Raw genomic sequence first — 15632 nt, forward strand, 5'->3', positions numbered from 1 at the left:
TCAAAGATCCCAAAAATTCATCCATGATTAAATTTTCGAGACGAGGGGTTCTTTAGTCCCAGTTGGAATACCAACTACGACTAAAAAGGTTTAAAAAAAAGTGCCGCTCGGCCCGCTCTGTGCCGGGCCCTCACCCGCCAGCGCAGCGGCGGCGCCCCTCTGTCCGTGCCAGCCACCCGCGCTCGCCCGTGACGGCCACCTGCTCGCGCCGCCCGCCGGTCGCTCCGTCTGCTGCTCGCCCGGCCGCCGCTCCATCCACCGCTCAGTCCGGTCACTCGCCCGCCCGCTCACTCCATCCGCTCCGTCCGCCGCTAGCCCGCCCACTCACTCCGTCCACCGCTCCAACCGGCCGCTCGCCCGCGCCGCTCACCACTTGCCTGCACCAGCCACCCGCTAGCGCTGCCCGCCCGCCCTCTGCCCGCCTCCACCCTCGCCCACCTCCACACGCGCCGGCCACCGCTCGCTCGCCCGCCCGCCACTAGCCCACCTGCCCGCCCGCGCCCGCCGCTAGCCCTGCCCTCGTCCCGTTGCCGCTTCTCACTGCCAGTGAGGAGCGAGCAAAGGGGGAAGGGGAGGGGCAGCGCGAGGATAAAGGAGGGAGGAGAGGGAGGCACGGTAGAGAGAGAGGAGGAGAGGGAGGCGCGGTGGAGGGAGAGAGGAGGGAGGAGGCGTGCGCGGTGGAGGGAGGAAGGTAGAGAAGAGGCGCTGCGCGATGGAGGGATAAGGCAGCGTGAGGATAAGTGAGGATAAGTCCCGGTTGGTATTTATAACCGGGACTAAAACTCCCCTGCGGTGGCCTTCGGGCACATTTTTGATCCATTTTTGATCCGGGACTAAAGATACTTTAGTCACGGGTCCAATGTTAATCGGGACTAAAGGAGTTGAATGGAAGATCAGTTCTCTACTAGTGATGTGTTACTGTATTTAATGTGCATAAAACCTCTATAAAATTTGGACTGGGATTAGCCTAAGTCCAAGATAAACATTGCTACAGCTATTTCTACGCACTGCTCACGTGGCACAAGGGGTGCTTCACTTGCCCACAGATATTCTCTTGATTCATTCACGGAGGAGGTGGGAACCGTGCGATAGATATTTGGTGCGGCAGAGAAGTGTAAGGAGATGACGAAGGGGCGTGAGCCCCACTCAGCGTGGAAAACCGTGTATCGGCTCTCGCCAAAACGTAGCTACAGTTGTTTCTCTCACTCCGTTTCTTTTTTCTCCATGAAAGACAAAAACTAACGTGAAAGTGTTGTAGAGAGCGGATGCCGACCGTTATGGCTGCTCTTATAGGCCACTTCCAATGCAAATAATAATGTCCTAGCGTAATGTTGGCTATACTCTCCACCTCACGATCTCATATACTCGAATAGTCGAGCATTATTGGGAGGAGGGAGTAGCCTATCATTGAGAGAGACGATCGTATCTCAAACATTAGTGTCCCCAGTTATACTCTACAAGCAATTAGCACCCTATTTATACCCCCACAAGCAATTGGCACAACAACTCAACTTGATTATTGGCTTTCATTTGGAGTAAAAGAAACAGTGGCCATGCCTTTGCCTGTCCTGGAATGCATGCCTCAACAATGGAAACTGCAGCTCCCTGCCATCTTCTTTACGTTTCTTCTCCCTCTCCTCGCCCTCGCTCTTGCAACAAGAAGCTTCTTCTCCACCAAAGGCCGCCGCCTCCACCTGCCGCCCGGTCCACTGAGGCTGCCTATCCTGGGCAACCTGCATCAGATCATGAGCGCGCTGCCCCATCGGAGCCTCCGCGAGCTGGCGCGTCGCCACGGGCCGGTGATGCAACTGCGGCTGGGCACGGTGCCGACGGTGGTGGTGTCGTCGGCGGAGGCGGCGAGGGAGGTGCTGAAGACACACGACGCCGCGTGCTGCAACCGGCCGGACACGCCGGGGGCGCGGCGGTTGTCGTACGGCTACAAGGACGTGGCGTTCACGCCCTACAGCGATTGCTGGCGCGAGATGCGCAAGCTCATTGTTGTCGAGCTCCTCAACGCACGCCGCGTCCAGGCCACCTGGCCAGCCAGGGAAGCCGAGGTGGACAAACTCATCGGTCGCTTAACCAGCGGAGGACGGAGACCAGTGTACCTGGAGGATCACATCTTCACGCTCATGGACGGCATTGTCGGCACGGTGGCACTTGGGAGCATATACGGTTCAGAGCAGTTTGCACACAAGAAGCACTTCCACGATCTGTTCGATGAGGCCATGGCTGTAAAGAGCAGCTTCTCCGCCGAGGACTACTTCCCCAACGTCTTCGGTCGCCTTGTGGACCATCTCACCGGCCTCGTCTCCCGCCGTGAGAAGGTATTTTGGGAGCTCGATGCTTTCTTCGACAAGATTATCAGCATGCACCTCCACCCGTCCCGCTCCACACCGGACAACGGGCCCAGCTTCATCGACGTCCTTATTGGCCTCACCAAGGAGCACGAGGGCACTTTCAGTTGGTTCACTGGAGACCACATCAAGGGAATGTTATCGGTACGCAACGTCATGAACATATAAAATTTATAGTAGAAAAGAGGATTTATGGAGCTATATATTATTTCATTTATAACTGTTATGCATACCATCTTTCAGGATACGTTCATAGGTGGAGTTGACACGAACTCGGTCACGGTGGTCTGGGCAATGACCGAGCTGATTCGAAACCCGGAGGTTCTTAAGAAGGCACAAGATGAGATCAGAGGAGCGGTGGGCAACAAAAAGAGGGTAGAGCCGGACGACTTGCCCAAACTCAAGTACCTTAAGATGGTGGTAAAGGAGACGCTACGGCTACACCCGGTGGTACCGCTTCTAGCTCCGAGGGAGACCATGCGGCACATCAAGATCTGCGGATACGATGTGCCTGCCAAGACAAGGATCTTTGTAAATGTTTGGGCAATTGGCAGGGACCCTGCAAGCTGGAGTAACTCCGAGGAATTTGACCCAGATAGATTTGAGGGGAATGGTGTCGACTTCAATGGGGCACATTTTGAGCTTCTGCCGTTCGGCGCCGGACGTAGGATGTGCCCTGGAGTGGCCATGGGGGTGGCGATAGTAGAGTTCGCGCTGGCCAACCTGCTCTACTGCTTTGAGTGGGAGCTCCCAGATGGTACGACGGCGGAGGATGTGAGCATGGAAGAGGCAGGAGGGCTCACCGTCAACAAGAAGTTCCCCCTCGTGCTTGTGCCGACCAAGTACAAGTGGCAGAGATCATGAGTCATGACCAGCTTATATTACCAAGACCGCTTATGGATCCATGACACTAGTAATATCTAAATAAGTCCGATCATTTGTGAGATATATATGATGTTGGATCTCCAAAAGGTTGTGGTAATCAATTGCAGCAACCATCTAAAAACAAAACAAAAATGTAGAGCCTGCTACTTTACTTGTATATATTTATATACTTTTTCACATCTGAATATGTTGTATCCAAGCCCTCATTTGAAACTGTAGTTCACCATAGTTTTCAGAGCAGTTTGATTCATGACAATCGTACACATACTATCATAATATGCAATTTTTATATTTAAAATAAATAATTTTTAGAGCTACTATCGATCAAAAATAAAAGTGTATGACTTAGGACAAACATAGACATAGCTATAAACATAGCTATGCTCTTACATGGATGGAGCATACCAAAATACCACGCAAACTGCCAAACAAGATTTGACTTAGAAGGGAGTAGTTGATGAGCTCTACTAGCTAATTTTCTTTTTGCGAATCGCACAGTACACGCAGATGCTCACATACACGTACATATACTCATCCCTACGAACACACGCACGCAATCCTACCCCTATGAGCACCTTTGAAAGACTGAGCCGGCAAATCTTCAAGATTGACGAAGTCATCACTGATGCCTCCCTATCGACGGGTCGGCGTCAGTTGCCATCTGCTGGAGCTTGCTACATCATTTTGACAATACAGCGTGTAATCTCAAGTAAGGCCGAGTCTGCCGTCTGACACTCGGCAAACTTGCCGTTAACCTGGACGCCGTCACCGCTGTTGTCGCCGAGTGTCTTTTTGGCCTTCGGCAAACCTTTTGCCGAGTGCGCGATGTTTGACACTCGGCAAAGACCTGTTTGCCGACGCAAAATTTGTCGTGTGCTGAATGCTGAGTGTAACACTCGGCAAACTCTTTGCCGAGTATTTTTAGGCCTTCGCCGAGTGCCCCTGGCACTCGGCGTCTTCTCTGTTTCCCGTAGTGAGCCAGTATATGGTATAAACGATACATTTTGAGGAATGTCGGTGAACATTGTACATTTCAATATATAGTTTCAGGGCATAGTAAATAAGATTGTGATTCTTGCTATCATATCATGCATCTTGACCTAGCAGAGTCAAGTTATCGAGATTGATTTGCAATGTATTAGCACGGAATTAAGTTATTAGGTATTAGAAAAGAGGGACATTGGAAAATTGAACTTAAAACATAATGAAACTATATATTGAATGCATCCATATAATGCCTCGCCTACTTAAAATAAATACATAACATTTGTCTTGCAACTGAAACTTAACAATTTGACATGTTTCCTTTCTGACCAATATATACCAAGCCATCACTCTTTCTTCCTAAGCAAACTCCGCATCGAACCAGCAGTCACAAGTCACAAGGAACTTCGGCTCCATGCCTAAGGGTAGGTTTGTTCCAGTTTCTAAGAAGTAGAAGATGGCGGAAATGAGAGGCAACAGGAAACAAGTTAGCGCTGCCGGCGCCATTCCACTCTGCGCCTAGAATGCCCTGAACAGTCTCTTTGGGCGTGATTGATTTGCTGTTGAGCCCAGCCTGGTTCGTACCAGAGAGCCAGGCTAAATAGATGTGATGAAGGCTTGATTGATTGCTTGTATTCATCCAGCCAGGCTACGAACAGAAATTATTTGGTTGCCCGCATGAGATAAACTCTTAAAATTACGTACTACAGTGATGTTTATTTTGTTGAAGTTTATTTTAATATCTCTTATTTTGAGATCTTTGAAAAATATTAATATTCCTTAATATAAGTTAATCATTCGCTTAGCATTATCATTAGTGGGAGATCACTTGCACCCGCCTAGCCAGGCACGCGGAAACGAACTTCGTCTGTGTTTACTGGGAGCCGAGCTTGATGGTACCTTTTGCATGCGCCGGACCAGGCTGAGATGAGTCTGCAGCCAACTAAACTAGCACAGACTGCATCCCAGCAGCCTGGCTCAGCCTTGGCACAGGCAACCAATCAGCCCCTTCGCTCTCTGGGCCGATATACTTGATGTTGGGCTTGAGCTTCCTTCGGCTCCTCTTGGGCTTGAGTTGATTTGCAACAGCTTCTGGTGTAGCGTGGCAGCATCAGGTTGAGATTTTTGTAGTAGTCGTCGTCATCAAAGCAGGTAGCATATATGTTGACAGTTTTGTTGCTTGCATCATGTATACCTTAGAGAAATCGAATAACATGAGTGTTGATGTCGTGGTGTCCTCGATCAGTTCTAGCTTTCATGTCCTTCCGGGAAAGTGTCAGTGTAAAAAGGACATGCATGGACCTTTCATTAACCATTCGCATCCGCTGCCAATGTTTCTGCAAACAAAACCCTCCATTTGTGTTGCGAGCGTAGACATGCTTGTTAACTCGTTTACACTTCGCCTTCTTCATCGGCTTCTTCCTATTCAAGCCATCTATCATGTATAAAGATAGATAGGCTGTTGGTTGTTGGGCTTCAAGACTTACAAACGTTTGAGCTCTACATCTAATTCCCCTAAAATTGTATCCCAATCTGTGATCTGTACTGAAGTTATCCATAACCATTATTGGTGATTTAGCTTGGCCGTCTAGGACACTTGCACCAGGAGCATTTCCTCTAGCGTACTGCACGCACATCATGACATAGTCACTGACATATGGGCCTGCGCACCACCCCAGTCCCATTACACCAGCCCCGCGGTTTCACCACCCATCAACATTGCTATACGTGTAAAATATACAACAAAAGTAAAAAAAGAAATTCCTCGTAGATTTAATCAACCGATGCCACTACATAGTGTACACCACGCATTTTGAGGATTGTTGGTGAACGCTGTATGTTTTAAGCTCAATTTAGCAATATCCCTCTTTTCTAATATCTAATTACTTTTTTTCCATGCTAATATATTGCAAATCAATTTTGATAGCTTGACTCTGATAGGGCAAGATGCATGATAGCAAAAATCACAATCTCATTTACCATGGACAGAAACTACATATTGAATGCATACATATAATGCCTGAACTCACCTACTGAAAAGTAATACGTGACAATTGTCTTAACTGAAAAGTAATAGATTGACATGCATGATTTCTTTTGCCCAATATATAGATACCAAGCCACCCTTTCTTTCTAAGCGAACACCACACTAAATCATCACTGACAAGTCACAAAGAACTTAGTTTCTGTGAAGTAGAAGACTGCATAGATCGGAGCTGGCGGAAATGAGAGGCATCAGGAAACAAATTAGCACTTTTAGCTCCTGCCAGGTTCGAAGCACTGACTAACTAAGGTTGGTATTACGGATCTACTCCCTCCGTTCCAAATTGTATGTCATTTTAACTTTACTATATTCATAGATATTATTATTATGCACCTAGTTATACTCTAAATGTATAATAATATATATGAATTTAAAAAAGTAAAATGACCTACAATTTGGAACGGATGGAGCAGTAGATAAGCTGAGTCTCGGGACCTTACCATCCGCAGGCCGCAGCCGGCACACCGATCCAGATTGCAGCAGCAGGAGGGCGTCGGAAGGTGTTTTGCTGCATCCACACATCGACGTCGTGGCCTGAAGTGTGGGACTGCGCACCAAGCCCAATCCAATTACACCAATTCCCCGGTTTCACCGCCCATCAACATTTGTGTATTAGTAAAATATACGAAAACGTAAAAAAGAAATGCCTGATAGATCTTGTTCAACCCAAGCCACTATATGGTATACACGACACATTTGAAGGAATGTTGGTGAACGTTGTATGTTTTCGGTTCAGTTTTCCAACATCCCTCTTTGCTAATGGCTAATTAATTACTTATTTCCGTGCTAATACATTGCAAGTCGATTTCGATAACTAGACTCTGCTAGATCAAGGTGCATGATAGCAAGAATCAGAGTCTTATTATTTACCATGGACTGAAACTATATATTGAATGCATCCATACAATGCCTCACCTACTGAAAATAAATACATAACAATTGTCTTGCAACTGAAACGTAACAATTTGGCATGTTTCTTTTCTGACCAATATATACCAAGCCACCATTTCTTCCTAAGCAAACACCGCATCGAACCAGCGCTCACAAGTCACAAATTAAAGAACTTGGGCTGCATGCTGAAGCTGGCCTACCAATTTAATGTCTGGGGGTAGATTTCTTCCAATTTCTGTGAAGTAGAAGAATGCATGGATAGGAGGTGACGGAAATGAGAGGCATCAGGAAACGAATTAGCACAGGGTGTTGGCCTCCGCTCTCTGCCAAGAATGTCCACTGCCTAGAATGTCCAGACTGACAAACCCTTTCTCTTTGGGCTGATATGCTTCATGTTGGGCTTGCGGTTCCTTCGGCTCCTCTTGAGCTTGAGTTGATTTGCATCAGCTTCTGGTGAAGTGGCAGCATCAGGTTGAGATGTAGTAACAGTCGTCACAGCAGGTAGCATGTTAGCAGTTTTGCTGCTTGCATGATACCTTAGCAAAGTGTCAGTGTAAAAGGACATGGACCTCTCATTAACCCACTGCTGGGGAATACACCTACAGTACCGGGTTGAAACCTCCCTTTAGCACCGGTATGCAACCAGTATTGCTATTTCGGTAGTACCGGATCAAATAACTGGTACTAAAGGGGTGGTACTAAAGGCATCCCTTTAGTACCGGTTGTTTATACCACTGCTTCAGCTTCTAAAAGCGCCTACTTCTCCAAGAATCATAAGCGCCCACTTCTCCAAGAATCACAATCACAAATTCCTTGCGAGCACACGAATTTCACAAGAATCAAAAAAATTCACAATCACATGAATCACAGTAAGAATCACAATCATAGATTTCACAAGGATCACAGCACAAATCACAAGAATACATTTCACAAGAATCACTATCACATAATTCACAAGAATCACATAAAGAATTAAAATCATAGAGTTCACAGGAGAGCTTCGCCTGTGCCATCGGGCCTCCCACTGCGCTTCCAGGGGTTGGCCAGGGAGGCCCCCTGCGCCCGCGGTGGCCGGCAGCCAGTGTCCCCAGGGGCCGGCGGCCAGGGAGATCCCCTGCGCCCATGGTGGCCGGCGGTCGGGGAAGCCCCCTGCACCTGCGGTAGTGAGAGAGGAGAGAGAGGAGGCTGTGTTGGCAGTGAGAGAGGAGAGGGAGGAGGCTGTGTGGAGGGAGGAGTGTCCGGTGGGAAGAGGAGGGTGGGGAGATAAGTTTGGTGGTGTGGGTGGGGAGATAAAGGATAAGACCGAGTGGGTAGGGAGATAAGGGAGAGAGATAGAGGAGTCGGAGAGAGCTTTTAATATCGGGTGGAGATTTCACCCGTTACTAAAGATCCTCAAGCACATTAGTACCGGATGGAGGCTCCAACCGGTACTAATTGGTAACCTTTAGTAATGGATGAAGTCTCTACCTAGTACTAAAGGGGGCTCCTCGTCGACTAACCGCTAGACCCGGTACTAATGCTCACATTAGTATCAGGTTAAAAACCAACCGGAGTTTTCCATTAGTGACCGATCGCATCAGCTCAGCTCAGCAAGACAAAACCTCCATTTGAGTGTGGACATGACTATTAAGAACAATTTTTTTGGAACGAAATTATATTAAGAACAATTGTGCCTCGTGATGTTAACTCGTTTACAGTACTCCTATTGTGGCATGGCTCATCTCATGCTTGCCGTCGAATGCATTGTCAAATCTGAAGCTCCATTTCCGTTTCTGTAGTAGCACTGGAGCAAGCCAATCTAGGCTGATGGTGGGTTGGTTTCATGAACGATTGAACGAATGCTTATGGTCTTATGGAGGGTCCTAATTTAGAGGAAACAAATTATCACTCTCGGCCACTTTCACTCTCTGCCTAGAATAAATGTCCTGGACTGACAGTCATAGGCATCCTGAAGCTTGTCCCTTGGATGCAGTGTCCAAATCTACACCATCGCTGCAGTCTGGTGCACTCATCACGTCGAAAGGAGGCGGGCATTTTTTATAGGGTTCGAGCATGGATAAACAGAGTATGAGATACAAGATTGCCGCCGGACGTGCCAATCAACTCGGGTGGCGCCAGATTTTCCTTCTTAACCAAGACGATCTCACATCTTTCCACTCGCGTGTAGTTCAAAACTCAGGAAGCTCGCAAAGGTCAACCTCCATATAAGAATTATATAAATCCAACTGTAGAATATTGGAACTGCTCCCATGATTACCAATAACTAACCCCAATAAATCAATAGAAAAAAAAATATCAATCATAAAAATCCTAGATCATAGGAGCGATTTGTTTCTTATTGAACTTCCTCAAGAACAGTTCAAAAGATGTGATTTCCAGTGCATTTGGTGCGCACGTTCACTGAGTACCACCGTATCAGATAGGGGTAACTAAAGATGCTACGTTCAAAACCCGACCGGTTCCACCCAATGTCTGGTACAAGGACATCCACACACTCAGAACAAGGGGATGCATCATTTCTTCTGCTGCTTCGACACGTTCAGCTGCTGGAGGTTGAGCAGCAGGTCATTGGAGTCCAGGAAGACCTTGTTGGCTGAGGCTGCGATCGTGTGCGAGATCTCCCTCGCGGCTTCAATCTGCCTCAGGGCAAGGAAAGCAGGGTTGTTTGCAATGGCCTGGCCAATCAGCTCTGCAGACTTAGCCTCTCCCTGTTCACAGCAGAGACCACCAAAAGCAGATTGTGTTTTAGAGCAAGGCTCAGCTCACAAAATGAATATAAGTTTAGATGATGTATAAATCTTAGACATCATGCAGCAAAAACTATCAATATAAGAGGCATCTTCCTCTACTCATCTTCCTCATACTTTACTCCAATCTTTTGCAGGTTTAGGTGCCATGCTTAATCAAGAATTGGTTTCTTACCTGAGCCCTGATAATTGCACTTCTCTTATCTTGCTCAGCTTTCTCCACAATGAACTTTGCACGCTCAGCTTCCTGTGCAGCAACTTGTTTGGCTTCAATTGCATGAGTAAACTCCTTCCCAAAGCTCAGGCTTGTAATGGAGACATCATCAAGAGCAATGCTAAAGTTTCTGGCCCTCTCGGTCAGTATCTTCCTAATCTCCCTACTAACAGTCTGAAATTGGAAGGAGAACAGAGTAAACAATGGTGCTCTGAAGTATAAGCTTTTTACCAATATAGAAAAGCAATATACAGAAGATATGTGTAGATCATATCATCTTACTTCTCTCTGTGTGATCAACTGGCTAGCATTGTATTGAGCTACAACAGCTTTCAGTGTTTCATGAATGATAGAAGGCAGAACTCTCTCGTTGAAGTTCTCCCCCAAAGTCCTGTAGATATGGGGTAGCCTCTCTGGCATAGGCCTTGTGAGGACACGAAGACCAATTTTCACCTGCCAAATAAAGTACAGAATAGATATATCAAAATATGAAATGAGTCACATGATTAAGGAAAAAGTCCATTTTACTCCCCTCACCTATTCACTTTGTCCGCTTAACCCCCCGAACAAAATTTAGGCTCAATTTACTCCCCTGAACTATTTCATTTGGTCCAATCTACCTCCTAATTAGATTTCTCTTTTTTGTTTCTCTATGAGTTGAACTTTGAGTTCAAATTTTGTTTGAGCGGATATAAAACATGATGCCTTATGTAAAAACAATTATACTAAGAATTTTTCATGGTCATTTTCATAGGTTAGGAATATTTAATACAAAACTGATCTAGATATACAAAACTGTATGAAAATAATCATGAAAAATCCCTAAAAGTACTTTTCTAACGTAAGTGTCAAGTTATAAGTCAAGTGACAAAATCTGAAATTTAAACTCAACTTGTATATGAAGAAATAAAAAAGAGAAATCTAATTAGGGGGTAGATTGGACCAAATGAAATAGTTCGGGGGAGTAAATTGAGCCTAAATTTTGCTTAGGGGGTTAAGCGGACAAAGTAAATAGGTGAGGGGAGTAAAATGGACTTTTTCCCCTGATTAATCATAGCTTGTGTTACAAAATAAATATATACTATTTCAGAAAGTACAGCAATTATGGTAAAATCAAAGAAGTGCATCGGAATTTAATAGAATAAACAAATAGTAGCATTCTGTGTAGTAAGATAAAACAAAAATGTAGCGCACTCCATAATATGGAAAAAAAAAAGGTAAACCTACTGTTTATACCTCAGGCAAAAAAATTAACTAGAATAGACTTAGGTAAATGAGCATGCAAAAGAAAAATGCCTTATTATTATCTGGTTATAGCACCCCCCAGATGGCAACAACTGATAATGGTCAAAGAAACTGCAAGATGATCTTCTGAATTTAGGTTAACTGTTGACAGCTTTTGTAGCAAATTAGCAATGATACTGTTCCCCGATGAATTTATGAACAAATATTTGAATGTAAATTGAAGAGAAACCATTAGTGCTGAAACAATAATAACAGCCAGTGCAGACATTTTAGGATCATATGAACTAAGGATGAAACAGGTTTGTCGACCCAAATTTCACATGAACTTGATAATGCAATGACCAAGTGATGCAGAAGAATGCATGTCAGGTGGCACACAGCAACATTTACACTAGAGTTTAAAAACAAGTTCCAAAAAGAAATGAAGAATGTTAAGTTGGAATCATTGGACTAAATAGATATGCATATTTACCATCTGAAGATCCCTGCTTCCAGAAGTACTCTCAACAAGATTGGGGCGAGCACGGACATCATAAATGATTGGCCGTTCAAACCATGGAATCATAAAGTGAGTCCCTTCAGGGTATACCTGCATAAAGAAAATATTTAGCATAAATTGAACTGGCTCATCATCCAGGGGATTGATACTGTGCATGTTAAACAATAAGCCAATCAACAAAATGCCGCAAAAAAGTCAAGTTACACATTAAGAATTTTTCACCAGTTCACACATTAACAGATCCTACAAGTACATCAACAGTTTGGTGCACTGAAAAACACTGTAACTGATATATGACAGGAAATCTAGCACTACAAATAATGGTGCACAAAAAAGATCAACACGAACTACTTTGACAGGAACAGGTTATGATTCAGTTTGAAATATACTCAAGATAAAGAAAGCAAATTGCAAACTATATTTAAGCTTTAAACTGATTTTTAGATTTAGACAAGCTAAGCTCGACCCACATGGGTATGCTTCTATATCAGATTGTTGCAAGCTGGGCGACGTAAATGCACCCAAGCATTCATATCATGCTTATGCAATTGTTATGTCCATGCAAGCCAACTAGCAATTCAGTTAATTTTGTGCTATTTACATTAGGCACACGGACAGCACACCAGGGCAAAACTGTGATTCAAGCCCTTTGTGATTACACGTAAATGAGTAAATGGCAAGATATGCTTCATTAGCTTCACACTTCATTAGATCAATGAAGAAAAAGAACACATACATAAATTTTGGACTAAGAAAGTGCAAAGGATAGCTAATATCCTTTTGCACTAATTGTGTCTTGTAGACTTTCTATAAAGCTTACATGGCTCCTAAAAATATTCGACTTACTAAAAAGTTGGCTCTGCATTGAAAAATAATCAGCAAAACCACACAAGATTCCCTTTTAACTCTAAGGCCATCTAAGACAAAGATGCTATAAATCCTCCCTAAGAATAGTCTGCACCAACAACAACTCTTACATTTTGAATTTGCAGAACCTAATTGGTTGCCTCCAGAAATGTTGCAGATAAATAGCATGGCCAAAAAACAACATTTCACATGCTGGCCACGATCTAGACAAATACCAGGAATGAAGCATTTAAAAATGAATGAAGTCAATAATAACAACATAAATCGTACAGGTTACATAAAAAGGATGAAAATTATCATCTGATCTATTGAACCATAATTTCTTTTAAGGATATAAAGAGCACCAAAAAACATATATCAATTAAACGATCATAGCAGAAATAGAAACATCTCTGTGTCCATTGTGGTTAAGGAAATAAGAAGATCGATAGTTGATTTATGATGTGCAAATGCGTTGTACCACATCCACATTAAAAACCTGGTTGCACTTGCCTGTGATAAATTGCTAGTTCAGATTTAGAAGACGTAGTTTAACAAAAGTGGAAGTGGAAACACCTTCTAATAGTTACATGCTACACGACAAACATGGAGATTTCGTATTGTGCATCACAGTGCCTAAGATGATAATACAAGGCAGTTGCTAGTTCCAAACCATCTTTTACAGCAAAATTTCAAGACTACCACAACTGTAAAAGTGGGATAACATACACGTGGAATAGACATAGACACATCAAACAATAGTTTCTTTTTAACAATAAAGCTAGCAAGCACTTCAGACATCATAGAGTATATGTCAAAACAGGAACCAGATGAAACCACGAGTATTGTACTACAGTTTGGGATGATTGTGCAGGTACTCAACACAGATTCTGACAATAAAAGCCTAGGATTTTGAACCATTATCTTGTTATGTTTCTAAATAAGGAAAAGGGGTGCCGTTCTCCGTTGACAATTTGACAGGCAAAACTCACGTTTTGCCAATTTTAAATAGCTCTGATTCATGGCAAATATGTCCAACAGTGACAATAACATCCCCGACTACAATTCAGCAAACCACATTATCTCCAGCCACACTGCACAAACGCCAAAAAAGATGCCTACCCTGCTGACAATATGACAAGTTCCTACAGACGCAAATTTGTCTGAGAATCTTTTTATAAAAGTAGCGCGCATGATTATCTCAGATTTACTGGGATATGCTTACAAATCGAAATAAATCTTGTCACGAACATCATCTAGGACGCAATTCATCTCAGCACAGCGCCTACAGCCACATTTCCCTCCCAATCGCACCCTCAATACTACCCAGGCCAAATGGCTTCCACCCAATCCAACAAAAAACCGCGGCGTCCATACCTTGTCCTTGATCCCCTGGATGCGGTTGAAGACGATGGCGCGGTGCCCTCCCTCGACGTTGTAGAGGCTGTTCATGGCGGCGTACACGGCGGCGCCGCCGAACACGGCGACCTTGAGCAGCGCGCTGGCCCCCGGCGGGGGTGCCGGGATCCGGCCGCCGCCCTTGACGTTCATCCTCGCCGCGCGCGCGCGCTTGGAGACGGAGCTGGAGGAGAGGGGGCGCGCGAGGAGGCGGCGGAGCACTTGGGGGGCGGCGGGGCGCGGCGGCTAGGGTTTTGCGGGGGTTTGGTTTGAGAAGGGGGAACTGGGAGGTGCGGCCTTGAGGAGGGCGGCGGGTGTTCGGAGCCGTCGGATATTGAGTGGACGGCGTGGGCGGCGAGGTGAGGTGTTTTCTTTCCTGCACGGCAAGAAAGAAAAGCACCGATGGTGGTGCCGCGGTGGTGGTGCACCACCGTGCATGGCTGCACGGCTCCACCTCTCCGTGCACGTGGCACCATCTAACAATGTAACTTTATCTTAAAAAATAAGGTCAAGAGCGTACTCATTCACTTACTAATAGCCACATACACACTATTTAATGTTAATTATTCCTGTATACATATTCAAGTGTTTTTAGTAATTATTTTTTATAAGCGTGTGATACGAGACACATTAATGGGTATGTGAATATAGTGCGAGTACGTGATGCCGATGGCGTGTATGTGTGTGTTGTGCATTATATTGTAATTAAAAATTTCCTACAAATAGATTTTTTTAAGTGTAATGTAAGTTGTCCTAGTTGAGATCCAAGAGAGTAGTAGGGTTATCATTGGCTGACATAAAACTACGCCAGGTAACAAACTAAGTTGACCTCAAGAGCAATATTTTAGTATTGTTTCGAATAATATGGTAGGATGATGACCTACATATTATTAGTGTAATTGGTTACGATGGTGCTTATATTAATCCAATCTTTTTCTATAATTGTAATTATGAGTATTTCCCAATTCCCAGTGCCGCAAATGTTATGAAAAATGGTGAAAACCTCGCATTTTTTCGCACGTTGTAAGGTTCAAAAGCATCGAGTCCATCAACGCAAAAAGGTGCGGGCCTGGCCCAGGCTACTTCTATGCCATGCAGCCATGCCTGTTAATGGGTCTAAACCCAACCAATGCAGCCTAGCCCACAAAATCGTTGTTTTTTTACCCTACCCAAAGCAGCCCACGAAATGGTTCCAACCCATAAAGATAGCTTTTAAGAAGAACATGAGGTACTTTGCAAATCAGTACAGCCCATGGGCAGCAATACTTGTTGGGGGAAAATATTAACGACCTCCTAAGAGCAACTCCAAGAGACTGCTAATCTTACCCCTAATACTTTTTTTAAGGAAAAAAGAGAAGAAAAAATGAACTCCAACAATTCACCTAAACCTTCCCCAATTTTTTAGCGACGCTAAAAAACAGCCTGCCACCGCGTATATTTTAATGTTGGCGTTCCTCCCCCAATCCTGATTCTCGCACGCCCGCGCGTCCCTTCCGATGGACACAATACGATGATGTGGCCT

General features: G+C 44.8%; 2 protein-coding genes across 2 annotated transcripts; one reads left to right on the forward strand and one right to left on the reverse strand.

The window, feature by feature from the left end:
* The first annotated feature begins 1038 nt into the window (after window positions 1–1038).
* On the forward strand, window positions 1039–3477 carry LOC117845599 (4-hydroxyphenylacetaldehyde oxime monooxygenase). The gene is made up of 2 exons (XM_034726665.2): window positions 1039–2501; window positions 2601–3477. Exons 1-2 carry the CDS (start codon window positions 1554–1556, stop codon window positions 3219–3221), a joined length of 1569 nt encoding a protein of 522 aa, XP_034582556.1. The 5' UTR covers window positions 1039–1553; the 3' UTR covers window positions 3222–3477.
* Window positions 3478–9479: 6002 nt separating this feature from the next.
* LOC117846166 (prohibitin-2, mitochondrial) lies at window positions 9480–14384 on the reverse strand. The gene is made up of 5 exons (XM_034727279.2): window positions 14090–14384; window positions 11840–11956; window positions 10405–10575; window positions 10084–10296; window positions 9480–9869 (listed from the first exon to the last, which is right to left on the reverse strand). Exons 1-5 carry the CDS (start codon window positions 14261–14263, stop codon window positions 9675–9677), a joined length of 870 nt encoding a protein of 289 aa, XP_034583170.1. The 5' UTR covers window positions 14264–14384; the 3' UTR covers window positions 9480–9674.
* Between the last annotated feature and the right edge of the window lie 1248 nt (window positions 14385–15632).

This window comes from Setaria viridis, chromosome 2 (genome assembly GCF_005286985.2).
Source record: "Setaria viridis chromosome 2, Setaria_viridis_v4.0, whole genome shotgun sequence".
Classification (NCBI taxonomy): Eukaryota; Viridiplantae; Streptophyta; class Magnoliopsida; order Poales; family Poaceae; genus Setaria; species Setaria viridis.

Bases quoted from the DNA above. Each gene is read 5' to 3' on its own strand.
- LOC117846166 (XM_034727279.2), bottom strand. From the start codon at position 14,263: ATGAACGTCAAGGGCGGCGGCCGGATCCCGGCACCCCCGCCGGGGGCC. The intron at 10,297-10,404 runs GTAAGATGATAT...TTCCAATTTCAG, and splicing joins AGTTGATCACACAGAGAGAA to ACTGTTAGTAGGGAGATTAG. The intron at 9,870-10,083 runs GTAAGAAACCAA...TGCTGTGAACAG, and splicing joins GTGCAATTATCAGGGCTCAG to GGAGAGGCTAAGTCTGCAGA.
- LOC117845599 (XM_034726665.2), top strand. From the start codon at position 1,554: ATGCCTTTGCCTGTCCTGGAATGCATGCCTCAACAATGGAAACTGCAG. The intron at 2,502-2,600 runs GTACGCAACGTC...ACCATCTTTCAG, and splicing joins ACATCAAGGGAATGTTATCG to GATACGTTCATAGGTGGAGT.